The sequence below is a fragment of the Harpegnathos saltator genome, unplaced genomic scaffold (genome assembly GCF_003227715.2).
Source record: "Harpegnathos saltator strain DR-91 unplaced genomic scaffold, Hsal_v8.6 scaffold16, whole genome shotgun sequence".
Lineage (NCBI taxonomy): Eukaryota > Metazoa > Arthropoda > Insecta > Hymenoptera > Formicidae > Harpegnathos > Harpegnathos saltator.
The window spans coordinates 1,113,182-1,137,500 of record NW_020229939.1 but is presented as its reverse complement, the minus strand read 5'-3'; the positions used below and the strand labels follow the sequence as shown (position 1 = coordinate 1,137,500).

The 24,319-nt window shown below is 51.4% G+C and overlaps 2 protein-coding genes across 6 annotated transcripts; one reads left to right on the top strand and one right to left on the bottom strand.

Annotated features, from left to right (window-relative positions):
• The first annotated feature begins 1,732 nt into the window (after window positions 1–1,732).
• On the top strand, window positions 1,733–7,183 carry LOC109503796 (uncharacterized). The gene is made up of 9 exons (XM_025296808.1): window positions 1,733–1,779; window positions 1,930–2,374; window positions 2,560–2,654; window positions 3,435–3,572; window positions 4,369–4,604; window positions 5,149–5,369; window positions 5,657–5,922; window positions 6,039–6,360; window positions 6,393–7,183. Exons 1-9 carry the CDS (start codon window positions 1,733–1,735, stop codon window positions 6,462–6,464), a joined length of 1,842 nt encoding a protein of 613 aa, XP_025152593.1. The 3' UTR covers window positions 6,465–7,183.
• A 954-nt stretch (window positions 7,184–8,137) lies between these two features.
• Window positions 8,138–23,769, bottom strand: Nep3 (M13 family metallopeptidase neprilysin 3). Of its 5 annotated transcripts, none has more exons than XM_011141321.3 (13): window positions 23,430–23,769; window positions 17,936–18,046; window positions 17,291–17,447; window positions 16,845–17,054; window positions 16,489–16,769; window positions 15,876–15,974; window positions 15,612–15,782; window positions 14,806–14,954; window positions 14,381–14,603; window positions 13,785–14,244; window positions 13,490–13,636; window positions 13,274–13,413; window positions 8,138–13,054 (listed from the first exon to the last, which is right to left on the bottom strand). In XM_011141321.3, exons 1-13 carry the CDS (start codon window positions 23,439–23,441, stop codon window positions 12,878–12,880), a joined length of 2,337 nt encoding a protein of 778 aa, XP_011139623.1. In that variant the 5' UTR covers window positions 23,442–23,769; the 3' UTR covers window positions 8,138–12,877. The 5 variants fall into 5 exon arrangements, with proteins under 5 accessions (XP_011139623.1, XP_011139616.1, XP_011139649.1 ...); XM_011141314.3 differs by lacking the exon at window positions 23,430–23,769 and adding an exon at window positions 21,591–21,863; XM_011141347.3 differs by lacking the exon at window positions 23,430–23,769 and adding an exon at window positions 21,661–21,863.
• Window positions 23,770–24,319: the final 550 nt, after the last annotated feature.

Sequence of the window (24,319 nt, the reverse complement as noted above, 5' to 3'; positions counted from 1 at the left end):
CGGCATTTGAAATCCAAATGGGACCTCAAAAAGATTCAAATCTCGCGCGCGGCGGGGCTGCGCGCGATCGAAGATGCACCGGTCGCGGTATTCTAAACGAGCGAGATTTTTTGCATTCCGCATACATCTTTCCTGCGAGCGAAACCGAAGATTTCGGATAGCCGCGGCCGCGATTGCATCGGTGCTCGAGGCTCGTGCTCGGACTTCGTGGCGGCGCCGTTCAGGATGTCATCGTCGCTGAGACAGATGGACGTTTAAATTGCAAAAGCGGGGCGTAACATACTTTAGGTGCGTTCGCGCGTTCTATGAATAACAGCCGCCTCCTGGCTGGAGGAGAACTCGAGTGTCTCCTTCTTTTTTTCTTTCCTTTTCTTTAAGCAACAATGTTCGCGCAAGGAGATGAAAGTACTCCGTATAAGAACGCGCGCGTCCGAGGATTTTTTCGTGGCACCGCCTCTCTCATGGCGATATGGCGAAACGCTCTATCCGCGATCCGCGAGTCGCTCGTCCAAAGGGAGAGGGAGGGGGGGAGAGAGAGAGAGAGAGAGAGAGAGACACGGAGAAGCAGCGCAAAAAGAGCGTGTGCATCTCTAACGGTAAAGCAATCTCGGCCAAAACCAACATCCTGCGAGTACCTTCGTGCACGTACACGATTACCAGAAGGTGAAAAGTGAATACGCCCGGCCGCGCGCAGTCTCCTCGAAATCTCTCCACAATATCTGCTTGTCGGTTAACAGATCGATCGTGAGATAATGAGCACCCTGATCGGCGGCCGACTCTTTCATCATGACTAGTTAGGCTCAACGAGACAGATCGCGCTCATATCGTGAGTTGCGCTACTCGGGTGCATTATGTCGTTCAATAAAATTTTATGGTCGTCTGATCACACCAATTTCCATATTCCTTCTTCTCTCTTCTGGTACTTCCTTTTCAGAAATCAATTATAATAATTTGCATCCTCGCGGCATCGGGAACGGAATTGCTTATAGCTTCGCCGAAGATATCTCGCTTTGATCTTAGCGCTCGCGCGCGATCTTCCTTTTTTGGCGAGATTTCATCTGACGGATCCCCGTTACCGGTACAATGCGCCTGTACTTTTTCTTTCGGCCCTCACTTCTTCGTCCTCTTCTTTTTCTTTGTCTTCGTATTCGTCTTCTTCGGGGCGCAAAGTGAATCAACGTTCCCTTTCTACCGAAAATAAACATGCACGGAGTATAAACGAAGGAAGAAATAAGAAAACGGCGTGCTTCTTTCAGTCACGGATTTAGAGTTATGTATATACCGTTAGGAGAAAAATAATCAGCAAAAGTAATCATGAGCCTCATGAATATGCAAAGTGAGTCAACAATACATTGACAATATTATCACTTGAACACGCGTGGATATATATCGGTGGGATATATTCTCTAACGAGAATTCTACACGACAATGACGATTAGTCTATGATTGCATCGTTCGCCAAGCATTGAAGTCTTCATCAAGCGCGCGGCGTTGATTCGCCGTCGGTTAATCAATTGAAAATTACCGCAAACGTGACGAAAGAGTTCTCGCACACAAAGCTACAAGATCTACCGTTCTACTCACAATTTCCTAAGATATGTATATATTTAGACTCACCTGAATCATTGTCACGATTCGGACACGCGCGGACCTGAATCACACGTTCGCGCGACGAAAATCGAAGGTGATTGAAGTCTCGAAGGTAATTCAACAACAACGAATTGCGATGAACATGTCACAACTCACACCGACCCTAAAATCGTACAACTCCTCGTGTTAGTGTGCGTATACGGTATACAATAAATTGACGTGACACCGCAAGGTAGGCGGCAGCTCTTCAGCTCCCGCGGCGAAACCTGTCAATTAACTCCATTGACACGACAAAAGTCGTGAATCCACGAGCCAACGATTTTCGCCTTGCTCGCGCAGTGAGACTGAGGACGCACGACCGTCGGAACGTACCGGGACTTGCCGCGATGAAGCATCTTCTCTCACCGGTGGGGAATCTTTCACCTCGTTAATCCCTCTAACGTATTTCAGTAATTTGTCTTTGAAGCCCTCGGCGAACAGCGTTCGTCGTGTTGTTTTCATTGGCGATCGAGGCTCGTCGCGTGTTCGCTTCCGTCGCAATGATCGCATAACAACTGCATTGCAGCTGGTCCTTCCGTGCTTCGCGACGGCGATATGCTTTCGGTTTTTAACTTCAAGGGAGGCCAGGACGGTGGTGTTCAGACCAGGAATCGTTTGGTACTGGAACGCGAACACGAACGATTTCGAGAAGCTCGAAGTACTAACGCTGGGCAACACGGCTTTCTGTAGCGTCGACGCGGTGAACGATCTGCGCGGGAAGACACTACGCGTCGGTCTACAACCCGTAAGTGTGGTTTCTCCCTAAATTTTTCTTCTTTCCCTTTCCCCCCTCCCCTCCGCATCTCGCATTCTCGCGAAGACGTGGCCTCTCTCACGCAAGATTCGACAGATCCAACTATCGCGATCATCGAGTCGCCGCGCCGGCTTCGGCAATGTTACAAGGCGAAGTCATCTGATGTATCCTTCCAGATAATTCCGTTCATCATGCGAAATAAGGATAGGACCGGAGTCACGGGTTTTGTAGGAGACATGTGGACGAACCTGGAAGAAGCTTTGGGATTTAAGTTAGTACATCCGCTACGAGAGAGAGAGAGAGAGAGAGAGAGGTGATGTTGCATCGAGTCGCTTTCTTCTCGCACGAAAGAAGGAATACGCAGAGCGAGATGCGTCGTTCGCGAGTATCTCAGTTCTAGCTTCTTTTTCCGCATCTTCCTGTATGATTGCACTCGAGTCGTCAGCAGAGGCAAAAATTTCGATACGCTACGCGAGGCACGGACCGGTGACTGACGCGCGAGCCATCTCGATAACAAAGTCGCGCGAGGTTACTCGGGATTCGCGATTCCCACACGAACGTGGAAACCCGCCAGGGTGCTTTGATTCTCGATCGAGTATCGGCGATAGGGCGGAGAGAGGGGGTGATCGGCCATAGCGATAGCTACATTTCCTGCTGGGAAATTATCTCGAAAGACCGGCAAGGTAATCGCGTTTCCCGGCGCGCAGCCGAAGCAGCGGCCGTAACACCGTCTTCACGCCGTCGATTTACACGGACAATTTTCATGGCGACGCATCAAAGGGGTATGTGTGACGAAGCCGTACGTGGAACCTGCCCAATTTTCCGCGTACCACCCACACGCCCCGGCGGTGGGTCAAAATACTCGCATGATTCATTCGTCTAGACAGGTATAAATATAGTATCAGGATAGGCAGCGGAGAGAAGGTGAGCGCGGGTGTGCGCGGCAGACGATAGGGAAAGGAAGGGTTGGAGGGTAGGAAGGGCGGGGGCGGTAGAGTCGGGAGGAGTGCGCGGCAGCCGTAATAAAGGCGTCTTTTCGACGAAAATGCAGGACGATTTACCGAAGAGTGAGACGGAAGTACGAGGAGACGCTGGTGAATGGAGGAGCTCACGCACTGCTCATCACCTCGGCGATGTACGCGCACAGCACGTGCCATTTCGACTACAGCATACCGTTCACGACCAGCTCGTAAGTCAAGCGCGCTCTTATCCATTCGATCATCTCCTACCTTGCGCCTACCTGTGATCGAACGAACGAACGAACGAACGAACGAACTTCTTCTCGAGAAAGCGCGTCGTCCACCCCGCTCGCTCTTATCGCAAGCTCGTCCTCGCGCGCGAGCACGCCCCGCGCCGCGCCGCACCGTCGGCCGTGCGACGTAAGCTTTTTCAGCGGAATTTTTACACCGGTCGTTAACCCGTTTCGGTTAGCCACCACCAGCCGGGACATATATACCTCGCCGCGATCGTATCTCGGCTAATGACTCTCCGATTTCGCTTTCGCGACTTCTCCTCGTGCGTGCTTGTTTGCACGGGTGGAAAAAAGAAATTGCAGAAGAAGAAGAAGAAGAAGAAGAAGAAGAAGAAGAAGAAGAAGAAAGAGAAGAAGAAGAAGTAATAGGAGGGGCGAAAAAAGAGACGAATTCCCGTATCGGCGATCTTCGGCCGCGGGAATTTTGTTTGTCGCGCACGTGAAAGGCACACGGCACGCGTGATCGATAGGGGATGATCGTGGAATAAGATAGATAAGACAGCGGCTTCTCTCTCTCTCTCTCTCTCTCGTTTGGTTCCGAGAGCGCAAACACGCTCGTGCCTGCTAGCGTGGTTATCTCGGAGAACTCGAGAAACGTTTCCGGGAGGTCCTCGCTTCGGATATCGCGACGATATTTAATTAATTAAAGATCTTTAATTCTTTAATTAATTAAAGAAAGATTAAAGAAGTTTAATTAATTAAAGTCTCCGTTGGAAACGGCGCCCGCTTTCAGATACGCCTTGTTCGTTCAATCGGAGGATAAGAAAGCCTCGGGAACGTGGTACTTCGACACTTTCAGCGGGGACTTGTGGCTAACGACTTTCATCTTCACCTTGTGCATCGCGTGTAGCATCATGGGAACGTACTACGTAAAGAAACTAATCTGCGTTAATTATACGGAATTTCACGACGAGCTGTCGTGGCCGCTTTTCAGTCTGCTCTACGTTTTGGGTGGTATTAGCGGCCAAGGTAACACGCATTGCACACACACACACACACACACATACACGCGCGCGCGCGCGCGCGTGTGTGTGTATGTGTGCTATCGAATCCGCACGGACGAAAGAACGAGGACGGAATAGTGTCGCAATTCGGCCAAGATATGACAGTTTTAATTGATTACGTTGAAACCAATAACAGTCGGAGAAAAAGTATACATCTAATTGATTCGTTATGTGGCCCCGCCATCGCGAATGAACTTCTCTTCCCCAAGATATCGCGTTATCATATCTCATAGAACGTTACGCAACTGAAACGTAATTGTTTTGCGAATGTGACACTTCATTGAATTTGGACACATCTGTCGTTTGCTCTTTCCTTGAGAATCAGATTACACGATATATTCTTCTATCTTTTATCTCACTCACGCATGCGTTGGCATGCGTTCATTCCGCATTGCGCTTGAACTATTCTCAATAGAAGAGAAATGGCAAAGATTTGAAAGATCGGATGTGCGGAGTTTGCGCTGTAAAGAGGAACGAGAAAATGGGTCGAGCTCGTGCTCGTTATTCAGGTTTTCAGAAAATTCCGAGAAGCTGGTCCTTGCGATTGATCATTTTATCCTGTTTATTACTGGGACTATTGTTGTCTTGCGGATTCAGCACTACTCTTACTTCCGATCTGACGACCAGACGAATCTCCGTCCCCATCGCTAATCTCGAAGACGTCGCGATAAAGAGGACTCACACGCTTTGTGTCAGGAACGACAGCAGCGCTTACATCCACTTTACAGTAGTACGTAAAAATAGAGAAACAAAGAGGCGATGGAAAGAAAAAAAGGAAAAGAGCAAAGTGGCACGGCAGCGGGTAAAAATAGAAACAAAGAAACGATAAGAATAAAAAACAGAGCGAACTGATACAACTCGAAGTTCCGCGCGGCGCTGCGCGGTTTTTCTTTATTCTTGTTTTCTCCTCCTCAGGAAGAGAGCGCGCTATATTTAAAGCTCCGAGGGAGAATTATTGCGAATGTCTACGCTTAATCTCGCGTGAGGGCCGCTAAGGACATAAAAAACATCTTGCAGGACGAATCGCTGGAGGGCGAAATTGAGGACGACTGGAAGGAGCTGGTGAACCACGACTGTCCGGACCTGACCGGCAACACGAATCCCGCTGCGGAATTGTGCGACCCGAGTTTCGTTTACCTGGAGGCGCCGAACATATTCCGATCGAAGTTCTACGAGGTTCTGCGTAACTGTAGCTTCGTACAGCTACCCGAGACTTATTGGAGCCGCAGACTGGCGTTTCTGCACGCCAGGTCGTCGCAATACCGACACCTCATTAACATGTAGTGAGTGTCGTTTGCTAATCGACTTTGGCGTTACGCGCGGCAGCTTTGTGTCGTCAGCTGCTCGCGCGATCTCCTCCTCATCCGAAGGTATTCGCGAGACACGTTTTTGTCGACAGCATACTACGAATGCGCACGGCCGGGATACTGAATTATCTCGAGAAAAAATGGATGTCAGCGGACATCTACAGCCAGTCCACTTATATTCGACAGAGCACCTTCCGACCGGTGGAATACGAGCACATCAATGTGGTCTTCTGCGGATTTTTCACCATGATCATTGTCAGCGCGTTTATCTGCGTTTTGGAGAACGTCTGGTATAAGCTACGGCTGAAGTACGAAGGGACTGATCCTGCCCCGGCATTACCGAGAACACGCGACAACACGAGCGTGAATTTGAAGATGCGTCGCCAAGACACGAGATCAAGGCCAAGAGCCATCGTTGTTCGACGCTGTTAAACGGTCAGATCGAGGTATTATCGGCCGAAATAGCGGAGGACTCGGAATTTCTTCAGAGCGTCGCCGTACGGGTGAATCGATGGTAAACGCCGCACTGATATCGGCGATATTTTCGCGAATTTCCGCGTGTTTCGAGAAACGAAAGGATTCATCAAGAGCTCGTCCTTCAGCTCTCCAAAGATCACACGTTCCAGCAAGGCCAGCCGGGCAAGTCCAGTCACGCTAATGTAGCAACGCACGTGTTTCTGTGTTAATTCCATTCCATTGTGGAGATTTGCACTTTTATTCGCTAACAATAAATCGTATATTACGTCGACTAATACTCTGTGTTTCCAATCATTATCTTACATAATCTCTCACGCTCGTCGTTCTTCGAGCGTTCAGCTCGCAATGGAATTTCGCCGAATCTACGAATACGCGATGCGAGTCAATTCACTCGCGTTGCTTCGCGAATTGAAGCGCAGCCTCCGTTGTCGGGAACGTTAATCTAGTTAAACACGAGAATTGCGCGAGAACAAAGGCTCGATCGAACTCTCGCCGCGTGACGGGACGTATGAGACGCGGAACAACGCGGATCGTATAATTCTAGGAGTGAGCGTGGAGGAGCTGCTCTGCCTTTTTAATTTTAATAATAAGCATAGTACACATAATATATAATACAGAAAAATAATCATAGCGAACATTGTCATTGACACCTTGTGTATGTGTGTGTGTGTGTGTGTGTGTGTGTGTACGTGTGTGTGTGTGTGTGTGTGTGTGTGTGTGTGTTACACGAAACCATTATACACGTGGAGTAACCGGGGAGTCCCGAGTCCGGAGCCTGAATGCTGCTCATAGATCGCATTTTGCGCGCGCGCTCATCTCGTCAACGATGTAGCGACCACGAGAAAGTGTCATGACTATCGTCGTCGTTACGTCGTCGACCGAGCGAGAGCACAGTGTGGCAATTAGGACGTTTTCAATTCTTGCATTCCCCGCATTACTCTATATATAGCATCTTCGAGTACAATATATTTATATTTATATTTATACTTGTATCTATACATACATACATATATATATATACGTACATATATTAGAGATGTGCGAATCAAGAATTTTTATGTCGAATCGAATCGAATCGAATCGAACCATTGAAAAATTTAACATGAATATTAAACGTGCAAATAATTATGGAAGATTTTAATATGAAAAGGAATATTAATATTGTAATATTATCTTAAAATAAAATATCTTGAAATAAAATATTTAAATATTTATAGTAATTTATAATTAAGTTGTTAATTATAAGTTAGGTTAATTAAACATTATTAATTAATAATTAATTAAAAATAAGTTAAGAGTTCAAATATACAGGCCCAGATGGCCCGTTTTATAACTGATACGCACAAACGCTAATATATTTGATTCGTATTCGAATCATACGGATTCGGATTCGAATCGAATCGAATTACATTAGATTCGATTCGATTCGATTCGAATTCGAATAGTTCGCACATCTCTAACATATATGTATGTATGCGTGTATATGTATACATGTACGTATACGCAACAATGTAACAGCGGAGACGACGCTTCTCTCTCTCTCTCATTGTTACAATATTCACAATCATTATAAACAATGGACATTTACAAATACATTATGCATCGGCGGCAAATATCTTGTTAAGGCCTATACGGATCTTACGTTGTAGTTAATGTAGTCGTTACGTTGTTGTTGTTGTAGTTGTAGTAGAGAAGAGTTTGGCTTTTCATTTTACGCGGTATTCACGTCGCTTTGATTTCTTCAACGAGTTGCGGAAGGGGTAAGAGAGAGAAAGAGAGATGGACAGGGGGAGAGAAAGGTGGAAACTGAGGCGAACCCGACGGAGAATAGAACGTGGGGACACCTCTTCTCCGCATTTTGCTCCTTCCCGTGAGATTTACCTTGTTCATTATCGTCGATTTCTCAAGTTCTCGATAAGCTTAACCCTAAATCTCCACACACAGAGGGACTCTAGACTTAATCCTAGATGTCCAACGGACCTTAGCATCCTTTCGCGTCGCGAGATGTACATCGTATGTCCCCCCTTCTTAAAACCGTACCGATTAATTTGATTATGCTCTGCCCTAAGATTCTTCTGAAAGCTCAACGAACAAATTCCCCGGCTTCTTCGCTGCGAGAGAAAAGAAAGAAAAGCGAAGAGAGAGAGAGAGAGAGAGAGAGAGAGAGAGAGAGAGAGAGAGAGAAAGAGAGAGAGAGAGAAAGAGAGAGAGAGGTTGAGCGCGATTGAGCGTCGTGGAAAATCACGTTGGGCTCCGCTGAAGACACTTCCCGGTGAATTGTGCACCGGGATATCCGTGGACTTCTAGGATAAAAAATGTACTAATTGATTTGATTATTCTCTGCTCGAAGATTTTTCGCCGAGCTCAACGACAACATATTTCCCGACTTCTCCGCTCGACACGAAGAGAAAAGAAAGAAAAGCGAAGAGACAGGCCGAGCGTAATTGAGCGTCGTGGAGAATCACGCCGGGTCATTTCCGATGAATTGCATCGGCATATGTGGACCTCTAGGATTAACGCCACTCTAGAATTAACGTGTCTCGATGAGGGAGCTGTAACGTTCCTCCTCCCCGGGGACTAACGACGCGACCGGGTGAACGTGTTATTTGACCAATTAACCGGCATTCATCGACCGCATCGCCGTAATCGCCGAACACCGCGGCGATCATCTCGCGAGCAAGTTCATCAGTAGCTTCATCAAGTGCTTCAGTAGTAAACGTGTCCCGCGCGATGTGCGCGACGACGTGCTACGCCAGCTACGCGTGTGATATTTCCTCTCCTCCGCTTAATCCCTCCCCCCTCACCCTGCTGTGAGGAAAACATCGCACGCGAGCGTACGCATCTTTGTCTTTCCCCTTCTCTCCCCCAGAGTGTACATAGTTAAGAAAGATCGGCTTTTGATTGGCGTTTTCGCGTTCCTTCCTGTTTCCTCCTCTTCGAAAGCGTGCAAGACTCGCTCGTGTGAGCTTCAACATTATCACGTTCACGGCGCTATCGGAGCCTTGGTCGGCGCGCTACGGAGGATGATGATGATGATGATGATGATGATGATGAGTGCGCGACGATACGTTAATCGCGGAAGAGCGCGACTACTAACACAAGTCCGTCGATGCAGTTTCGATGCCGTTCGTAAATCCCGAGATACGTCGGCTACGTGTCGATCCGTGTCCAACAACACGACGAGCCGCAGCGCGAAGCCTCGACGAAGCTTCGCTCGCGCGGCTGACCATCGCAGTGGGACTTACATTCTCGACTAATTAAAACGCTAAAATCAACGGTTATCAACGGTAACTCTAAGCAAGAACCTACGCCGCGCGCGCCTCTCTGCCAAGTCAGATGCGCAAGTCTCCCCTGACCTGTAAATTACATTATTTACAAAATCACGCCGATCACAAAATTTAGCCTTCGTCGCTGAGACTTTACGATGAATTGTTGTACAACTGTATATATGCGGACTCGAAGCAAAGAGAAAGTACGCTTACGTTACGTACGAGATCAAGTCGAACGACGACGACGACGACGACGACGGCAACGACTGTGTTGTTCACCGTCGTAGCGTTCACCGCGTCTCTCCGCGAAAAGAAGGAAAAACAAATCAGGTCGATTGAACTGAAACCCCAGAAAAGCGGCGATCAGTCGGCAAATTTCGACAACGCGAAGTTGAACAAAGTGACAGAGGCCACAGTTTCCCAGGCTTGCGAAGAACAAACATCGAAATTCTCGCGAAGCAAATTTCCCTCGGTTCTTCCTGCCGGAAGTGCCGCTCTCGCGCGCAACGAACGGCGGGGAAGCTTCGATCGAGCGCACTCAACGGGAAAATACCGAACATCGGCAATGCGTGTCGCCTCGCCGAGCGATTTCGTCCGGTCCGGATTCCGTCCGGTCAGCATCTAAGCAGTCTTGCGCACCTCTTACGCGAAATAGGGTGAGTTTTTTAATTCATCGACTGATCCATCGCATGAAACGCGAGTGCAGCGAAGCGTAATTTTATTCATCGATGAGCTGAACTAATTGAATATGGTGGGAGTAATTTCCAAACCTAAAAGCGTTAACGGCTGTGTATGATTATTGACGCGGAAACGCTACTAAATTATAATTTAATTAAACACATGTGTAAAGATGAATCTTCTTCTGATTTTCCTCCCGATGCTTCATCTTTAACAACTAACGGCAGTGAGATAGATTTATCATTAATTAAATGTGTAAACCACATAAAAATTGACAATTTCTTTTGTTAATAGTGCCACTGTATTCAGATGTAGACGTTAAAATGCATTTTCGATCATCTAGGATTTCGGTCGAGATGAGTGCTAAGAGAGTGTACTCTGCTACTATCGATTCAAAAGATACGTATATCATGTAAAAATCATATTTCAATAACAAATAAAATCCGCGTTTGAGAATTATATGTACAAATAAGTGTCAAATTGTCGATGTCTACCAATTTCGATCACACGTGCTTATTATTGACTTCAGTTGAATCCGCTCATCAAACCGTTCTTAAAGATATGCTATCAAATACACATCGGAGACGCCGTACTGTTATCTATCCGATGAGAATGCGCTGAATTAAAAAACTCACCCACAAGCTCCTTGATCTCTTAAAACGCTGACGGCGCGAAATCCTGCCCGCGAAAGTTACGACGCCCTACCGATCGCGTCCTGCCGAGATTATCAAAAGCGCGCCATCGTTCCCGCGCGTCGCCGAAGCGAAATCCGCCAGCGCGTCTCGGCGATACTGGGCGGTTAATACTGGGCAAACACTGAAGCACGAGACGCTTTTTGGCGTAATGCTTGCAATATGAAGAAAATGAAATTCGCTCTCGCGTGAGTTCCGTCGCCGATCCCTTTTGTCTCGCGTGCAAACGCACGAGCCGTTCTCGTCTCGTACGCTTCGACGTTCCGATTGACCGGTAATATTGATCGCATCTCTGTCGTCGAATCCTAAGCGCTAATCTCTTGGAACGTCTGCCGTCGAAGCGACTTTTCATCAGCTGCGGATGAGACTCTTCGAGCGCGATGTACTCGTGACGTTGCGATTGACGCGCCGAAGCGCCCATTGCTGGGCGACTCGCACGTTCGTTAGCTGCTCAGCCAATTAATTTCCGCGGGTCGAAGCGAGTGGACAATTTGATCCTGCATTCACGGCCACCTCACCTCTCCCTCTCTCTCTCTCTCTCTCTCTCTCTCGCGACAGTCTTGCAGTGACAATAATTATCGCTCGAGCGCGTTTCTTTCGCCCGTTCAACTCGACCATCGTTCCCGAGGAATCGACTTCTCAGTCGTGGCTCCGCGCACGCCTGAGTGAATCGACTGAGTCTCGTGCATAATACTGATTTTATGTGTATAAAAGTGAAAAACGATATATACTGCGTGTCGAGGATACTTCAGCGGTCGCAGCAACGCTGCGAGTCCTTGTTGAGCGCTCTCGATTGATCCCGGCGAGCCGCGATCGGACTGAGTGGCGCAAAAAAAAATCGCTACCGATCGCAGGAATACTCCCCCCCCCCTCCCCCCAGAAAAGTCGGAGGCGAACAACGCGCTAATGCAATGAAAATAATTGATTCTCTAATTCCCGAATCGTGCAACTCTGCTCGAGCAACTCCGACGACAATTTCGGGCCTGTCTGTACGCTCCTGCGAAACGTTTGGCTTGCCGCTGATTCGTTCCCGCCTGTTTCCCTCGTCTATCTTCTCCGAGCGAGGCTCGGATCGCTCGAGGTTCGCGTGCGCGACGCGAAATCGCACGAGAAATTCGATTTTTCTCGCTCCTGTCCGTGATCGTCGAGAATCGCCGGATCCCGGCGAGTGACAGGAAGCGGCTCGCTTGAGCGATCAAGAGCAAAACCGAGATCGGGCGAGGACGCGTCCTCGGCGTCGCGTTCTAGAAATTTCGCGCGATCTGATAAACTCGGGCGCGAGTCGCGTGAGGGAAATTCGCTCCGAAGTACGCTCGAATTTGGCACTGAAATGCGCCGAGGAAGAAGCAAACGATACATAAAGGTACAGAGGTGTTGACCGCCAGATCGATCTCGGACCGTTCCTCCCGAGCGTCCCGAGATTACGAGCTACAAACGACGAGCTTAATATTCAACTTAGCACCGAAGAATCCTCCTTCGGTAGAAGGAGGCGCGAGGAGGATTCTCTCCTCTCTGCTCTCCTTCAGCCCGCTCGATGACTCCCGGCATCGCCGCGTGGCAAAACGATCGGCTAAACCCATCATGACGATTCAACGCAAAGTGACCATCCTCGCGCGGTGAATGGTGATATGTCGAATTAAAAAACGCACAGTCCGATGGCCGAAGTAAGACAGTCTCGTGTTTCACGTTACGTGCTTCCCATTACGCGAACGGCACGAATCAGAAGCTCCGACGGTCGCAGCGCGATACTGGAAAGCGAGCTCAACCGAACTGCCGACCGATCATCGACCGGTCGACCAGGGGAGACACGAGGCGTTACCACACCTCGCACTTGTGAGACGGGTTCATCTTCGAGTCGTTGGGGCAGTTGAACTCCGCCGCGAACTCCGGCAGGTTCGAGAGCGGTCCTATCACCCTGTACCTCGGCGGAGTGTGCGAGTCCTTCTCGATCTGCAGGGTGACTGCCTCGGGGGTGACGGCGGAGCACCAGACCTGCGAACGTCTCCCGCGTGATTATCGCGATCGCTGGCCGAGAGCGGCGATATACTGGCTGACTGTTATCAAGCTTCTCCTTCGTCAGCATTACTTAGCGTTTCCTTCCCTTAACCTTAGCGGCTACACGCGACTATTGCGCGCGATTACTTCGCAAAGTAAGTTACTCTGTAACTTTAGACCAACGACGGACGAGCCTCGTTCCGCGACTGCGCCTACCTGCGCGAAATTCAGGAAGAACAGCTGACGATGCGTCAAGTTGAGACCGGGCAGGGGCAGTTGATCCTTGTAGCTCTTAGGCATCGCCCGGTAAGCGTGGTACGCCGCTTTAAGGCCCCCGTTGTCGGCGATGTTCTCCCCTACAACGTGCGTACAACGTGCGATCAGTCGAGGAACCGGAAGAGAATAATTATTAATAAACCCCAACAACATTACCCAATGTCTGCCGGCCGTCCACGTGTCGACCCTGCACCTCGTACGTGTCGTATTGATTGACGAAGCACTCGGTTCTGCTCTTGAACTTCTCTATCGTCGCGTCGTTCCACCACTGGTTCAGGTTCCCGTGCATGTCATACTCCCGACCTGATTCGACAATCCGATAATGTTACACTCAGGAAGGAATACAATACTAGAGCGGAGGGATGAAGGAACGGCGAACAAGAGAGAGGACGGGAGGAAGAGGAAGAGGCGACACTTGCGCGTGCTCGTCTTGAAATGGCGCGCGAGTCACCTTGATCGTCGAAAGCGTGCGTCAGCTCGTGCCCCATGACCACTCCGATGCCGCCGAAGTTGAGGCTGTTGGGATTCTCCATGTCGTAGAACGGACTCTGGAGGATGCCGGCGGGGAAGACGATTTGATTCTTGGTAGGCGTGTAATAAGCGTTCACCGTCGGCGGCGTCATGATCCACGAGCTCTTGTTCACCACCTGGTCGAGCTTCTCGAGGTTCCTGCGCAAATTGAATTTGTTGACGCGCAGATTGTTCTGGAAGTACTCGTACTGCTTGACCGACAAGTCCCGGTAGCGCTCGTCGAGTTCACTCGGCCGCAGGATGAAGTCCGGGAAGCCGATCATGTCGGTGATCGCGTTCGCCTTCTCCTCGGCGGACCTCCTGGTCTCCGCGTCCATCCAGTCGAGGTTCTTCAGGTTCTTCGTGAACGCCTTGCGGATCAAGTCGATCATCTCCTCCGCCTGGAAAACGGAAGGCGACGGCGGGTTAGAGAGCCGGGATAGGCGCGAGCGCGTTTCGTCGGGCAAGATTTCGTCGATCTTAAGCGACGGCCGCCACGTCCTGTTCTCTCCGCGAGGAACGACGTCGCGGACTAACCATGGGTTTACTCTTGCCGTGAAACACCTCCCGGACGAACATCGCGCCGATCGCGAAGCCCATGGCGTTATTCACGTCGTTGACGCAGTAACGCCACTGCTCTTCGTCGCCCTCCGAGCCGATCAGGGCCTTCCGCAGGCCCTTGTAGGCCTCGCGGAACGGCTTCGACAGCAGCGCCGCCAGGGACCTCACGGTCTGCCAAACCAGATAGTTATTCAGTATTCTGCGGAAAGAAAAGGTAGAGGAAAAGATTGATCATTCTCTCCGACCTCCTCTCTCGAGGATCTCCGAAGGATCCGAAGGACGCGAGCTGCCGAGGCAGCTCCTCGCCGAGGAGCGGCGCTCGCCCGCTCGGAGGATCGGAAGGATCCTCGCTGGCTTTCCGAAGCAGCCTTCGACGCGCATCATTCGCGAGCTATACGTACATTTTCCCGTTGCTCGTCCGGTTGTACTCCTGCACGAGCTTCGTCAACTTCGTGAAGTACTCCGGCGCGAAGTTGATGACCTGCGCTTTGCTGTTGATCTTCTTGTTCACGAGGCGCGTAGCGTTTTGGAAGTAATCCACCCACGACATCTAGAAGTAACGTAAAAGTCGCACGTCACAATGGCTGCGTTCAGAAGAACAAAATGATCAGTGAGCGCTTAGTGATTCTCGCTCCTGATTGGTAAATACTTCTGGGTCTATGAAGAATCTAAATGAATGCTCCAAACACAGACAATGGTTGCGTTCAGAAAACAAAGCGCTCACTGAGCGCTTAGTAACTATTGGTCCTTACTGTTAGATCCTTACATTCGGACCAATAAAGTTGACGAATTACTCAACCGTTGTGTTTTCTGAACGCAGCCGATAATCACTGAGCGCTCACTGATCACTTTGTTCTGCTGAACGCAGCTAGTGGCTGCGTTTAGAAAACACAACGGTTACACAACGGTTGAGTAATTCGTCAACGTTATTGGTCTGAATGTAAGGATCTAACAGTAAGGACCAATAGTTACTAAGCGCTCAGTGAGCGCTTTGTTTTCTGAACGCAAACAATGTCGCTGGCGGGGAAAGTGCCGGTAACGCGGGCTATGACTTTTCCGACTTTTCCGACTTTCTCTCTCTCTCTCTCTCTCTCTCTCTCTCTCTCACTCTCTTTCTCTGCTACCGTCGCGTACTTCTAAAGTGCCGCGGGACATTTCTCGGGACTCGCAAAGATGCGATCGGTCGGATGAGAAACGTCGAACGTACAAACGGTGCTCTGCGCTGCAATTCGCTCAAGGACATCAGATTGTACAGCTTCTCCTCGTCCCTGCGCTCCTCCGGCGGCGTGGTGATCTGCGCGAGCTTCGTCTCGAAGTCAATGACGTCCTGCATCTGTTTCCTCGTGGCGTTCTCCTCGCCGCCCAAGAGCACGCCGATCTGCGGATCGATGCGCACGCGGATCGTCAAGCTCGGCCGCTCGATCGCGTCGCTCGTAAGACGAGCTCGTGAATATTGCGTCATGTACTTTACCGTCGTCATGTAGTCCAAGTAAGCAGCCAACACTTTGCTGTGCTCGGTCACGTTGAGATAATTGTCCGCGGTCGGCAGCGTCAAGCCTCCCTGGTCGATCTTGAAAAGAAAATCCTTGAAAAGGCTCTGATTCTGACGAGAGAGAGAGAGAGAGAGAGAGAGAGAGAGAGACGAGTCAGAGACGACAGCCGGCTCGCGGGCGCCGGCGCGGCGGGAGGGGGGGGGGGGGACAAGCGGCGAGTAATTGCCGGCAAATCTGTTTTTCTAGCTTCACGTCGCTTTCCATCGAAATCGAATCGTCGCACGCGCGTCAAACGAGTCGGATGGAATTGAGAGCGAGCGCGAATCGAAAGCGCTTCGCAAACAAGTCCAGCCGTGCAATTCAAATGACGCACGCTCGCACTCGCAGAGACAGCTCACGCGCTCGGGAATATTCAACAGCGAGAATGTCAAATTTAATAACGACCGATCTCGGCGAAATCAACGATAATCGACTTATCTTCCGTGACGAAAGATGCAACGAAGGACGACATGTGTCTCCCCGCCCCTCTCTCTCTCTCTCTCTCTCTCTCTCTCTCTCCTCGCGTTGCGCGATCCGTCGTAATCTGCTTACTTGGATTATGTATCTACTACTGTTACGGTCGTCCTCGTTCACGGCCCAGGAGAACAGGCCGCCCATGTTGTAGACGTTCTGCAGAATGTGCATGCTGTTCTGCAGGGACCACACGCTGACGTTGAATTTCCCGGAGACGTTCCAGCCGCCGATGTTCTCCAGCAGCTCCAGCATCGGCTTGGCGCCGAGCGCCTCGATCGTCTCGTTCATGTCCATGCAGGACATGTAGTAGTACTTGGCCTTCTTCTCGGCCTTCGACTTCATCTCGCTGAGCGGTCTCTCTGCGCGCGAACGACAGATACTTTGATGGAGCGTGATTCTTTTCCCATCCACGCGTGTCCACGCGTCATACTCACCGAGGACATACTTCACCACCAGCTGATTATCCTGCTCCAGCTTGCCGAACGTGCCCCACACGCTCTTGTCGTCCGGGATGGGATTCTTCTTGTGCCAACCGCCGCACGCGTACTCGTAGAAGTCGTCGCACGGGTCGACGGAGTAATCTATACTATTGATTATGGACGCCGCCACCGTCACGCAGTGCTGCGTTAGGCAATGCGTGCCGTCTGCAACAATGTGTCGGCGCTGCATTTTCATCGCTCGTTGCGATCGCGCGGAGTCGCGAAAAGGCGGAAAAGGCGGAAAAGGCGGAGAGATGCGGGAGAATGAGAATGCTTTCGCTCGTCCGTCCTTCTCCACGCGCGAGAGGGATTTTTTTTCCCCTTTTTCTTTTCTCTCTCCTTCTCTCTCCTCCCTTTCACGTGAAATCCGCGGGGGAGAGGGGGGAGGTCGGTCGTCTTACCTTCTCCGTGGGAGGTGACGTGGAGAATCTGCGCCTCGTCCCACTGAGGCCTGTGGCGGAACAAGCTGATAAGTATGAACACTGTTAATAGCAAAGTAGTGCACATTATTAAAAGGCATCTCTCTAAAGTACTTCTCGCTTTCCATAGCGTCGGAGCCTGAAACAGCGGGAACGTGTCGATTGATAAGACCAGACGGCGACCTGCGAGTCGTTATTATCGCGGAAGATCGCCGCGCGTCAATTGCCGCGATCAGTCGTAGTTTCAAGAGAGAGAACGCGCGCGTCTCTCTTTGAGTACTTTCAAGTGCAACGTTTATTTCCGAGAATAAGAAGCGGAAAGAGAGATATTTCGCCGATGAAGATGATTTTCTCTCTCGCTCTCTCTCTCTCGCTCTCTCTCTCTCTCTCTCTCTCTCTCTCTCTCTCTCTCTCTCTCTCTCCCTCTCTCTCTCTCTCTCTCTCTCTCTCTCTCTCTCTCGCCGAGTGCTCGCTGCGTCAACAGAGTGCAACGGAGATGCATGTATTTTCGGTCGGAGCTGTGAGTCGGCGAGCTCACCAGAACGGGACTCGTTTCCTCCGCTCGCGCTTAACGGCCGCTAATCCGAAAACGCTATTAATACCCAACGGAGTCGGGGAAAAACTCACCGAATGATATCTTATATGCGTGGCGGATGTGCTGATACCTTCGCTGTTCAGGGTGACCGAGCCGATGCTGCTCTCCTCATCCTCGAATTCGGCCGGTTTGTACCTCGTCATCTGAGCAACACACACACGAGGGAGTACAGATGTGAGCGTAAAACAGACGCTGTTTGCAACGCTCGGTTGCATCTCGCGAGCTCTCGCCCCCCAAAGTTACGATAATAAATAGAGAATTTCGTCCGAACGGCGCGCATATGTCGTTGCGGAGACCTATATTAGGCTATGACCGTGCATATCGAAGAAATTTGACACGAATGTTTGGCGAAATTTCGCGGGTATCGGCTAATATCAGCATCGCGAGAGAGAGAGAGAGAGAGAGAGAGAGAGAGAGAGAGAGAGAGAGAGGGGGCAGGGAGGAGAGGGAAAGAAAGCTCGATGTAAATGTTCAATATTTTCCCTGCACTATGGCGATTACGGATTTTGCAAACAAAGATAAAAGTGATAGCGGAACAGTGTCTCGTGTCTGAATTGAAGATAAGAAAAGAAGGCAATTAGTCGGTCATAAATCTCCGGCGCGAAATAATTTCGTTCGGCGCGCCGAAAATGTTTGAACGCGCCTCGCGTCCTCGCGCACAACTGTCGCGCCTCCCGGCATTGTCGCAGATGATAACGGGAGACCGCAGATTTGTTTGTTTCCATTCCGTCCTCCGGACGGCATACTTCCCCGCAATCGCGGCCGCTTTCATCGGGACAGTCGCGTGAATACGCGTGTAAAATTACGTCGCGGATGGACGCGACGTTAATTATTTATTTACTGCGCGCGCGCACGGGGAGAGAGAGAACACCGATGCGTGTTAATTTATGGCATATATTACGAGTGTCTTTGTGCGTTCAGCGAGAGACCAGCGCCCATTAACGTGCATTTTTAATTATCAACTTATTAATTGAGCAGTTAACAATTCAGCATTTCAATTATTAAACGATCGAATGTACAAGAGAGTAAATTGATGTAATTAAGAGAAAGAGAGAAACAGAGAGAGAGAGAGAGAGAGAGAGAGAGAGAGAGAGAGAGAGATATTATCCAGGGTTTATAAATTACGACGATCGATGAAACATAATTATCTCTCGGACATCGCGTTTTACGAGGAAAATTGCGGCAAATTACGATAATTTCATGACACGCGCTCACGCACACACTCATCTCACTTTGTACATCGCAAGAGTGAGAGAAGCGAGGCGCGAGGGATTGATTAAAACAATAATCTCCACCGAAGATCTAATAAAGAAGAGCTTTTGTCCTCGTTTCTCGCACGCACAACTCTCTCTCTCTCTCTCTCTCTCTCTCTCTCTCTCTCTCTCTTTCCCGCTCGCACTTACAATTTGCGAATGTTCTTTTCAACCTTCTTGTTTTAATTCGCACGAAAGTTCGCGCTTGCGACTTGCTCCGCAACGTACTTCGTACTCTCTCAGGATCGCTATCGATCGTTTTATTTTAAAATTGCGCTTGATAACGCGCGTAGTCTCTTGACAGCAGAAGGCCGCATAAGCGTGAGCGCTTATGTAACGATAAGAGCCCGGTTTCTTTAACTGATCGCGATACCCCTTTCCACGCGAGGCGGAATTCGCGCGCACTTTAATCTCAGCGGGAGAGACGAGTTAGTATTTCCTCCGCGCTCCACGACCGCGCCGTTAATTCGCAATGCGCGTCGTTTCGTTGCGAGAGTTCCACCGCCGCGGCGTCTTAATCGTCTTATTCATAGCTTCATCGTCCGCGCGTTGTTACAGACGTGTCGGCGAGCGTCACATATGCGAATTGCTCTCATGCGAGACGCGCGACCGTCGCGTCGGTCGCGTCGGTCGCGGGAATTGTTCGCTGAAAAATAGCGGCACGCTCGAGGCGAACGAGGCGACGTAACGCGCGCGCGCGCGCGCGCGTCAAGCTTTTACGCGCGAGGCATGATGCCCTCGCACGACGAAAGCGAGCGCGAAGATCAGCGTGACTTTGAAGATCCAAGAGCGCCTTCGGAGTGCTCGACTTGCTCAACGGCTCGATCGCGCGGATTTCTTCGGAGACACTTACCGCGAGAGATCCCCGCTCGCGGGAATCCCCGCGCGAATGCGACGCGCACCTCACACTCGCACCTCTCCGACCGCCAGCCGCGTCGCGGACATTTGTTTTTGTGACACGACACGACGCCGAGCGGAAATGTAATGACGACGCAATGATCCCAATTTGCGCACACTTAAGACACACCGTGCCGACGTGCTGTGCAACCCTCGCGACGCGTCGACAAGCGAGAAAAGCGGTTCGCGTTAGTCGCCGAATTAAATTCGCCCAAGTGCGCAGCGATGAGCGCCATTCCTCCTCGTTTCATTCGAGTCACGCGCTGACGAGCGCGTCGCGCCGCGCCGTTCTCTCGCTTCTCCGTCGGCGTGATCTTTCAGGTGACTTTTCTTTCAAACGAGAAACCCAGCGGGACAACCACGGGAGACTGAGACTCGACGCGAAAACACGACGACCTTCGGTGGAAAATTTCGCGACGCGATCTTCGACGATGTGCGCACTTGGCGGCTTGGACGAGTCTCCGTCGAAGTCGGCGACGGCCGGCCGAGCCGCGGCTTTCCCCGAAACTCGCGAGAACCCACTCGCGGAAATTAGGCGCGAATCTCGACGGGGCTACGCTTTTAGAAGATACTAAAAATACACCGCCCCCTCTTGCCCTTCCCCGGCTCTCCGCCGCTAGCGGCGACGGCGGCCCAGCTCGGAGCGCGCGCTCGGCCCGATATCAGGCCGGTCGGTATTTATTATTCAACACTGAACGCTCTCGCGCTTATCAATAGCGTGTATCTTGCCCGCGCGACGTTTAACGGGAAACGCGGAAATATCGTGCGGAGCGTTCTTGCAGTCACGGTCGACTTGCCAATCGCATCCGAACGACGAGGCACGTGAACGACGCGCGCGTGCTCATCCGTCAGAGTGCGTATTGACGCATTTCACTTCGCAGCCTTCGCTCAAGATTCGCGAGATTCCCTGATAACATTCACGTCATCGTAAACCAAAGCAGATGACAGATTTATAAATACATCGCATGTGCCTCGGCCCGCCAACGTCATGGCAGCTCCCTCCTCTCCTCTTTCCCCTCTCACTCTCTCTCTCTCTCTCTCTCTCTCTCTGCCTCTCATCGCCTCCTTCTACATGTTAGTGTAGCAATCATGCGAAGCGTACTTTTCGTTGGACTTTAGCAAGAGGAAAAGCTGCACCGTTTCGCTAAAAGGCGGCCTACATAGAGAGAAAACTCGAAACGCGCGACAGAAAGATAGTTTACGCGCGAGCGCTCTTCGCGCGGCTGAATGTCGCGCGAGAAGAGCGCGGCGACACGCGCGTGTTTAAACGCTCGAGCGTGAAACTCATCAGATTCACTTTTAGCACGGAGAGCTTTTCACCAGTCCGGAGTGAATTTTACAAGCGGTGGAGCCGCGTTTCAGCCGCGCTTGGAAAGTCCTTTCAGCCCGCGCGCGCTTTTCGCATTCCGGCCAAGCTGTACGTGTGTGTTAAATAACGTAACGTAACGATATCAAGCGGCCGTCTCGCCTGCCTGTCTGCCTGAAACATTCCCGTTCAAAGGGCAGAACATGCGACGCACTAGAGAGCACCTCGGACCTGATTCGTAGAAGACTGCTGCATGATCGCAAACCACCACCTCGCACCAAGTCGCACGTAATCAACGGACCTTCCGATCGAGTGACTTTTTAATCAGCAAACGCCAAGAGACGGAAGAAAGAGCGGTCCGTCAGGCCGACATCGCTCGCTTCTGTGAGCCGCGGCCGTGGCGGAACGAGCGCACTTTTCGCGGCGGCCGAGCAGTCGCGCTCCGATCCGCCGATGAAGCAGAGTCCAATCGGCGACGAGGCGACGCGCGAACTGAAATCGCTCGCGAGCGCGCGCGCGCGCGCGCGCGGCGCGCCGAAAAGCGCGCTCGCGCGCGCTCAAAGGCGCACGCGTTGTCGCGGCGCGCGCACGCGTGTCTTTCGCGGGCCCCTCGCTTTTATCTTCGCTGAAGCGTTCGCTTCAGCAGGAAGCGAACACTTGTGGCCGCCGTTATTACCATTAAAATATTTCGCGACTCGACTCGCCGTCGCTGGCAGACGTCGCACCGGCGTCGCGCGCGCTGTAAGAAGAGCAACAGGAAGCACGCGCGACGGCGAAAGCGACCTCGACGGCGCCTTCGGAGCCAGAGCCGAGTGAGAAGAGAGAACGCTTCCGGGGGACACCTGAATACCGAGTGCCTCGGTACAAAACGCGCGCGGGTCAAGTATCGAGGAATAAAAACGATTCTTCAGGACACTTGTAATCGGCATCATCGCGCGCGAGTCCGGAGAAACAAGTTTAGTCTCGGATCAGCGTGACCGTGAACGTTTCTCGAGCCTTACGTTCGAGAAACGCAGTCTCAAGTTCATCTTCAACTGCTGCACGAGTATAAACCGTTTCATTGGCTACGGAGTGGCTGAAGGTGAACTTGAGGCAATCTTAAGTATAAGACCCGACTGCGAATACTTTTTACGGCCTTAGAACCGAATTTGAGTTTTATGAGAACCGAGAGATTCCGCGTCTCTCCTCCGGGCGACACGCGTTTACATTGTCGCGCTCATTTCAGACTTTCCCCCTCCGTGTACACGCGCGCAACTTTTTGCAAACACACAGCTCTACATCTCCCGCGGCTGACATGCCACTTTGCGCGTCGTTCTCGCGTGTCGTCCCCCGGGGGACCAAGAGAAAACAGAGTCTGTGTCTCGGGATACAAAAAAATTTGTATCGTCGCGACGCGCGGATTGCAGCGGGCTCGCGGGTTGCATACGTGCAGGCGGTTGCGAGTGCATCGGCGCTCAGAGCCGAGCGCTGCTTCGCGCAGCTATCTTCTTTCAGCGTATAATGAGCAGCGACCCCGCGAATGTAGCCTGAGAGATACACGTTGAGTGACTACTCGCGATCGAATTGCCGCACTCGCGCGAGTGAAACGCGCGTTGTTCGCACTCGGGACAAAGTAAAATCACGCGTAATTCAATCCGCTCGCGCTCGCACAAGCCACGATCTACGGTCTCCCTCTCTCTCTCTCTCTTTCTCTCTCTCTCTCTCTCTCTCTCTCTCTCTCTCTCTCTCTCTCTCTATCTCGTTAACAGCGGTAGGCCAATTACGCGTTATTAGAGCCGCGAGGCGCCAAGGGGCTCGCAACAAGCCGGATTCCCCCGCGCTCCTGTCGCATCGCCTGGCGGCCTTGCCTCACGCAACGAGCAATGTACATCCCGAAAGGAGCGTCTCAATTAAAAGCATACATAGCGTTACATATCGGCGAGATTCCCGGCGGAACGCAGGCGGAAACGTCTCCGTGGCCCTCGGTCTCGGCCTCTCGAGACGACCACGGTCGTCGTCTCCGGGCGACACCCGAATCCGCGTCGTCGGGGAACGCGGCATCCTCGCGTTGATGCTTGTCCGAAGACTCACCTTCACCGACATCTTGGCCCGGCACTCGATCGCGCAACCACTGCACTGTCACCTTAATTATTGATTCACCATTGAGGGCGGAACACGCGAGAGTCGGGGGCAGCGATTGCCGACGGACAGACGGAAAGATGTCAAGAGACGATGTGGCGGAGGGTGGACCGGAGGAGTGAGGTCGGCCGGGGGCGAAGCGGAGAAGGAGGAGGGTCTCACTGGGTCACTGTTGGCTCGTTGTTTGCGAGACTACGGCATTTTTCGCCGTTCTCCAGCGCCAGCGTGGCCGCTAAAACGTTGCTGCAAACGGCTCTCGGCGGCCGCCTCTCTCTCTCTCATGGGGGATGTTTTACCGCCCTTCGCTCATCCTCGCACCCCCTCCCTATCCCGTCGGCCGCCCCGCTCTCGCGCAGTCTTTCTCTCTCTCTCTCTCTCTCTCTCTCTCTCTCTCTCTCTCTCTCGCTTTCTCTCCCTCTTTCGCTGCCGCCTACCACCCCCGCGTGATCCTGTTTATATTGATCTTTCGCTCGTGCGTTTGCACCTGCCATCTCTTATCGTCGACACGCGACAGCTATCGCGCTTTATCGCCGCGATATTGCTCGGCACTTTATTAACTGTGGTCGGTTCGGCGAAACACTCGACGATTTATGGCACGTCGGTGATTTCGTCGGTCTCTTGACTCTTTCGGTGGTCAGCGAGAGGGCGAAACGGACAATCGGATGTCATCCAGGTGGAATCACGCGGCCCGCCCGAACGTGCTTCCGTCGTCTCTGAATAAATAATCGGTCGCAATTGCTGCGGATCTCCTCAGCGGCGTCCGCTTTCTCGTGCGACATTTCCATTGTCTCGCAAGTGCTGCTTGATCGCGACACGAGCGACAATTAGCGCACTCGATCTCG

Bases quoted from the DNA above. Each gene is read 5' to 3' on its own strand.
- LOC109503796 (XM_025296808.1), top strand. From the start codon at position 1,733: ATGTCACAACTCACACCGACCCTAAAATCGTACAACTCCTCGTGTTA. The intron at 4,605-5,148 runs GTAACACGCATT...CTCGTTATTCAG, and splicing joins GGGTGGTATTAGCGGCCAAG to GTTTTCAGAAAATTCCGAGA. The intron at 5,370-5,656 runs GTACGTAAAAAT...AACATCTTGCAG, and splicing joins CTTACATCCACTTTACAGTA to GACGAATCGCTGGAGGGCGA.
- Nep3 (XM_011141314.3), bottom strand. From the start codon at position 21,614: ATGCAGCAGTCTTCTACGAATCAG. The intron at 18,047-21,590 runs GTCCGAGGTGCT...TGTGTTGCTCAG, and splicing joins AGCAGTCTTCTACGAATCAG to ATGACGAGGTACAAACCGGC. The intron at 16,770-16,844 runs GTGAGTATGACG...GTTCGCGCGCAG, and splicing joins GGTGGTGAAGTATGTCCTCG to AGAGACCGCTCAGCGAGATG.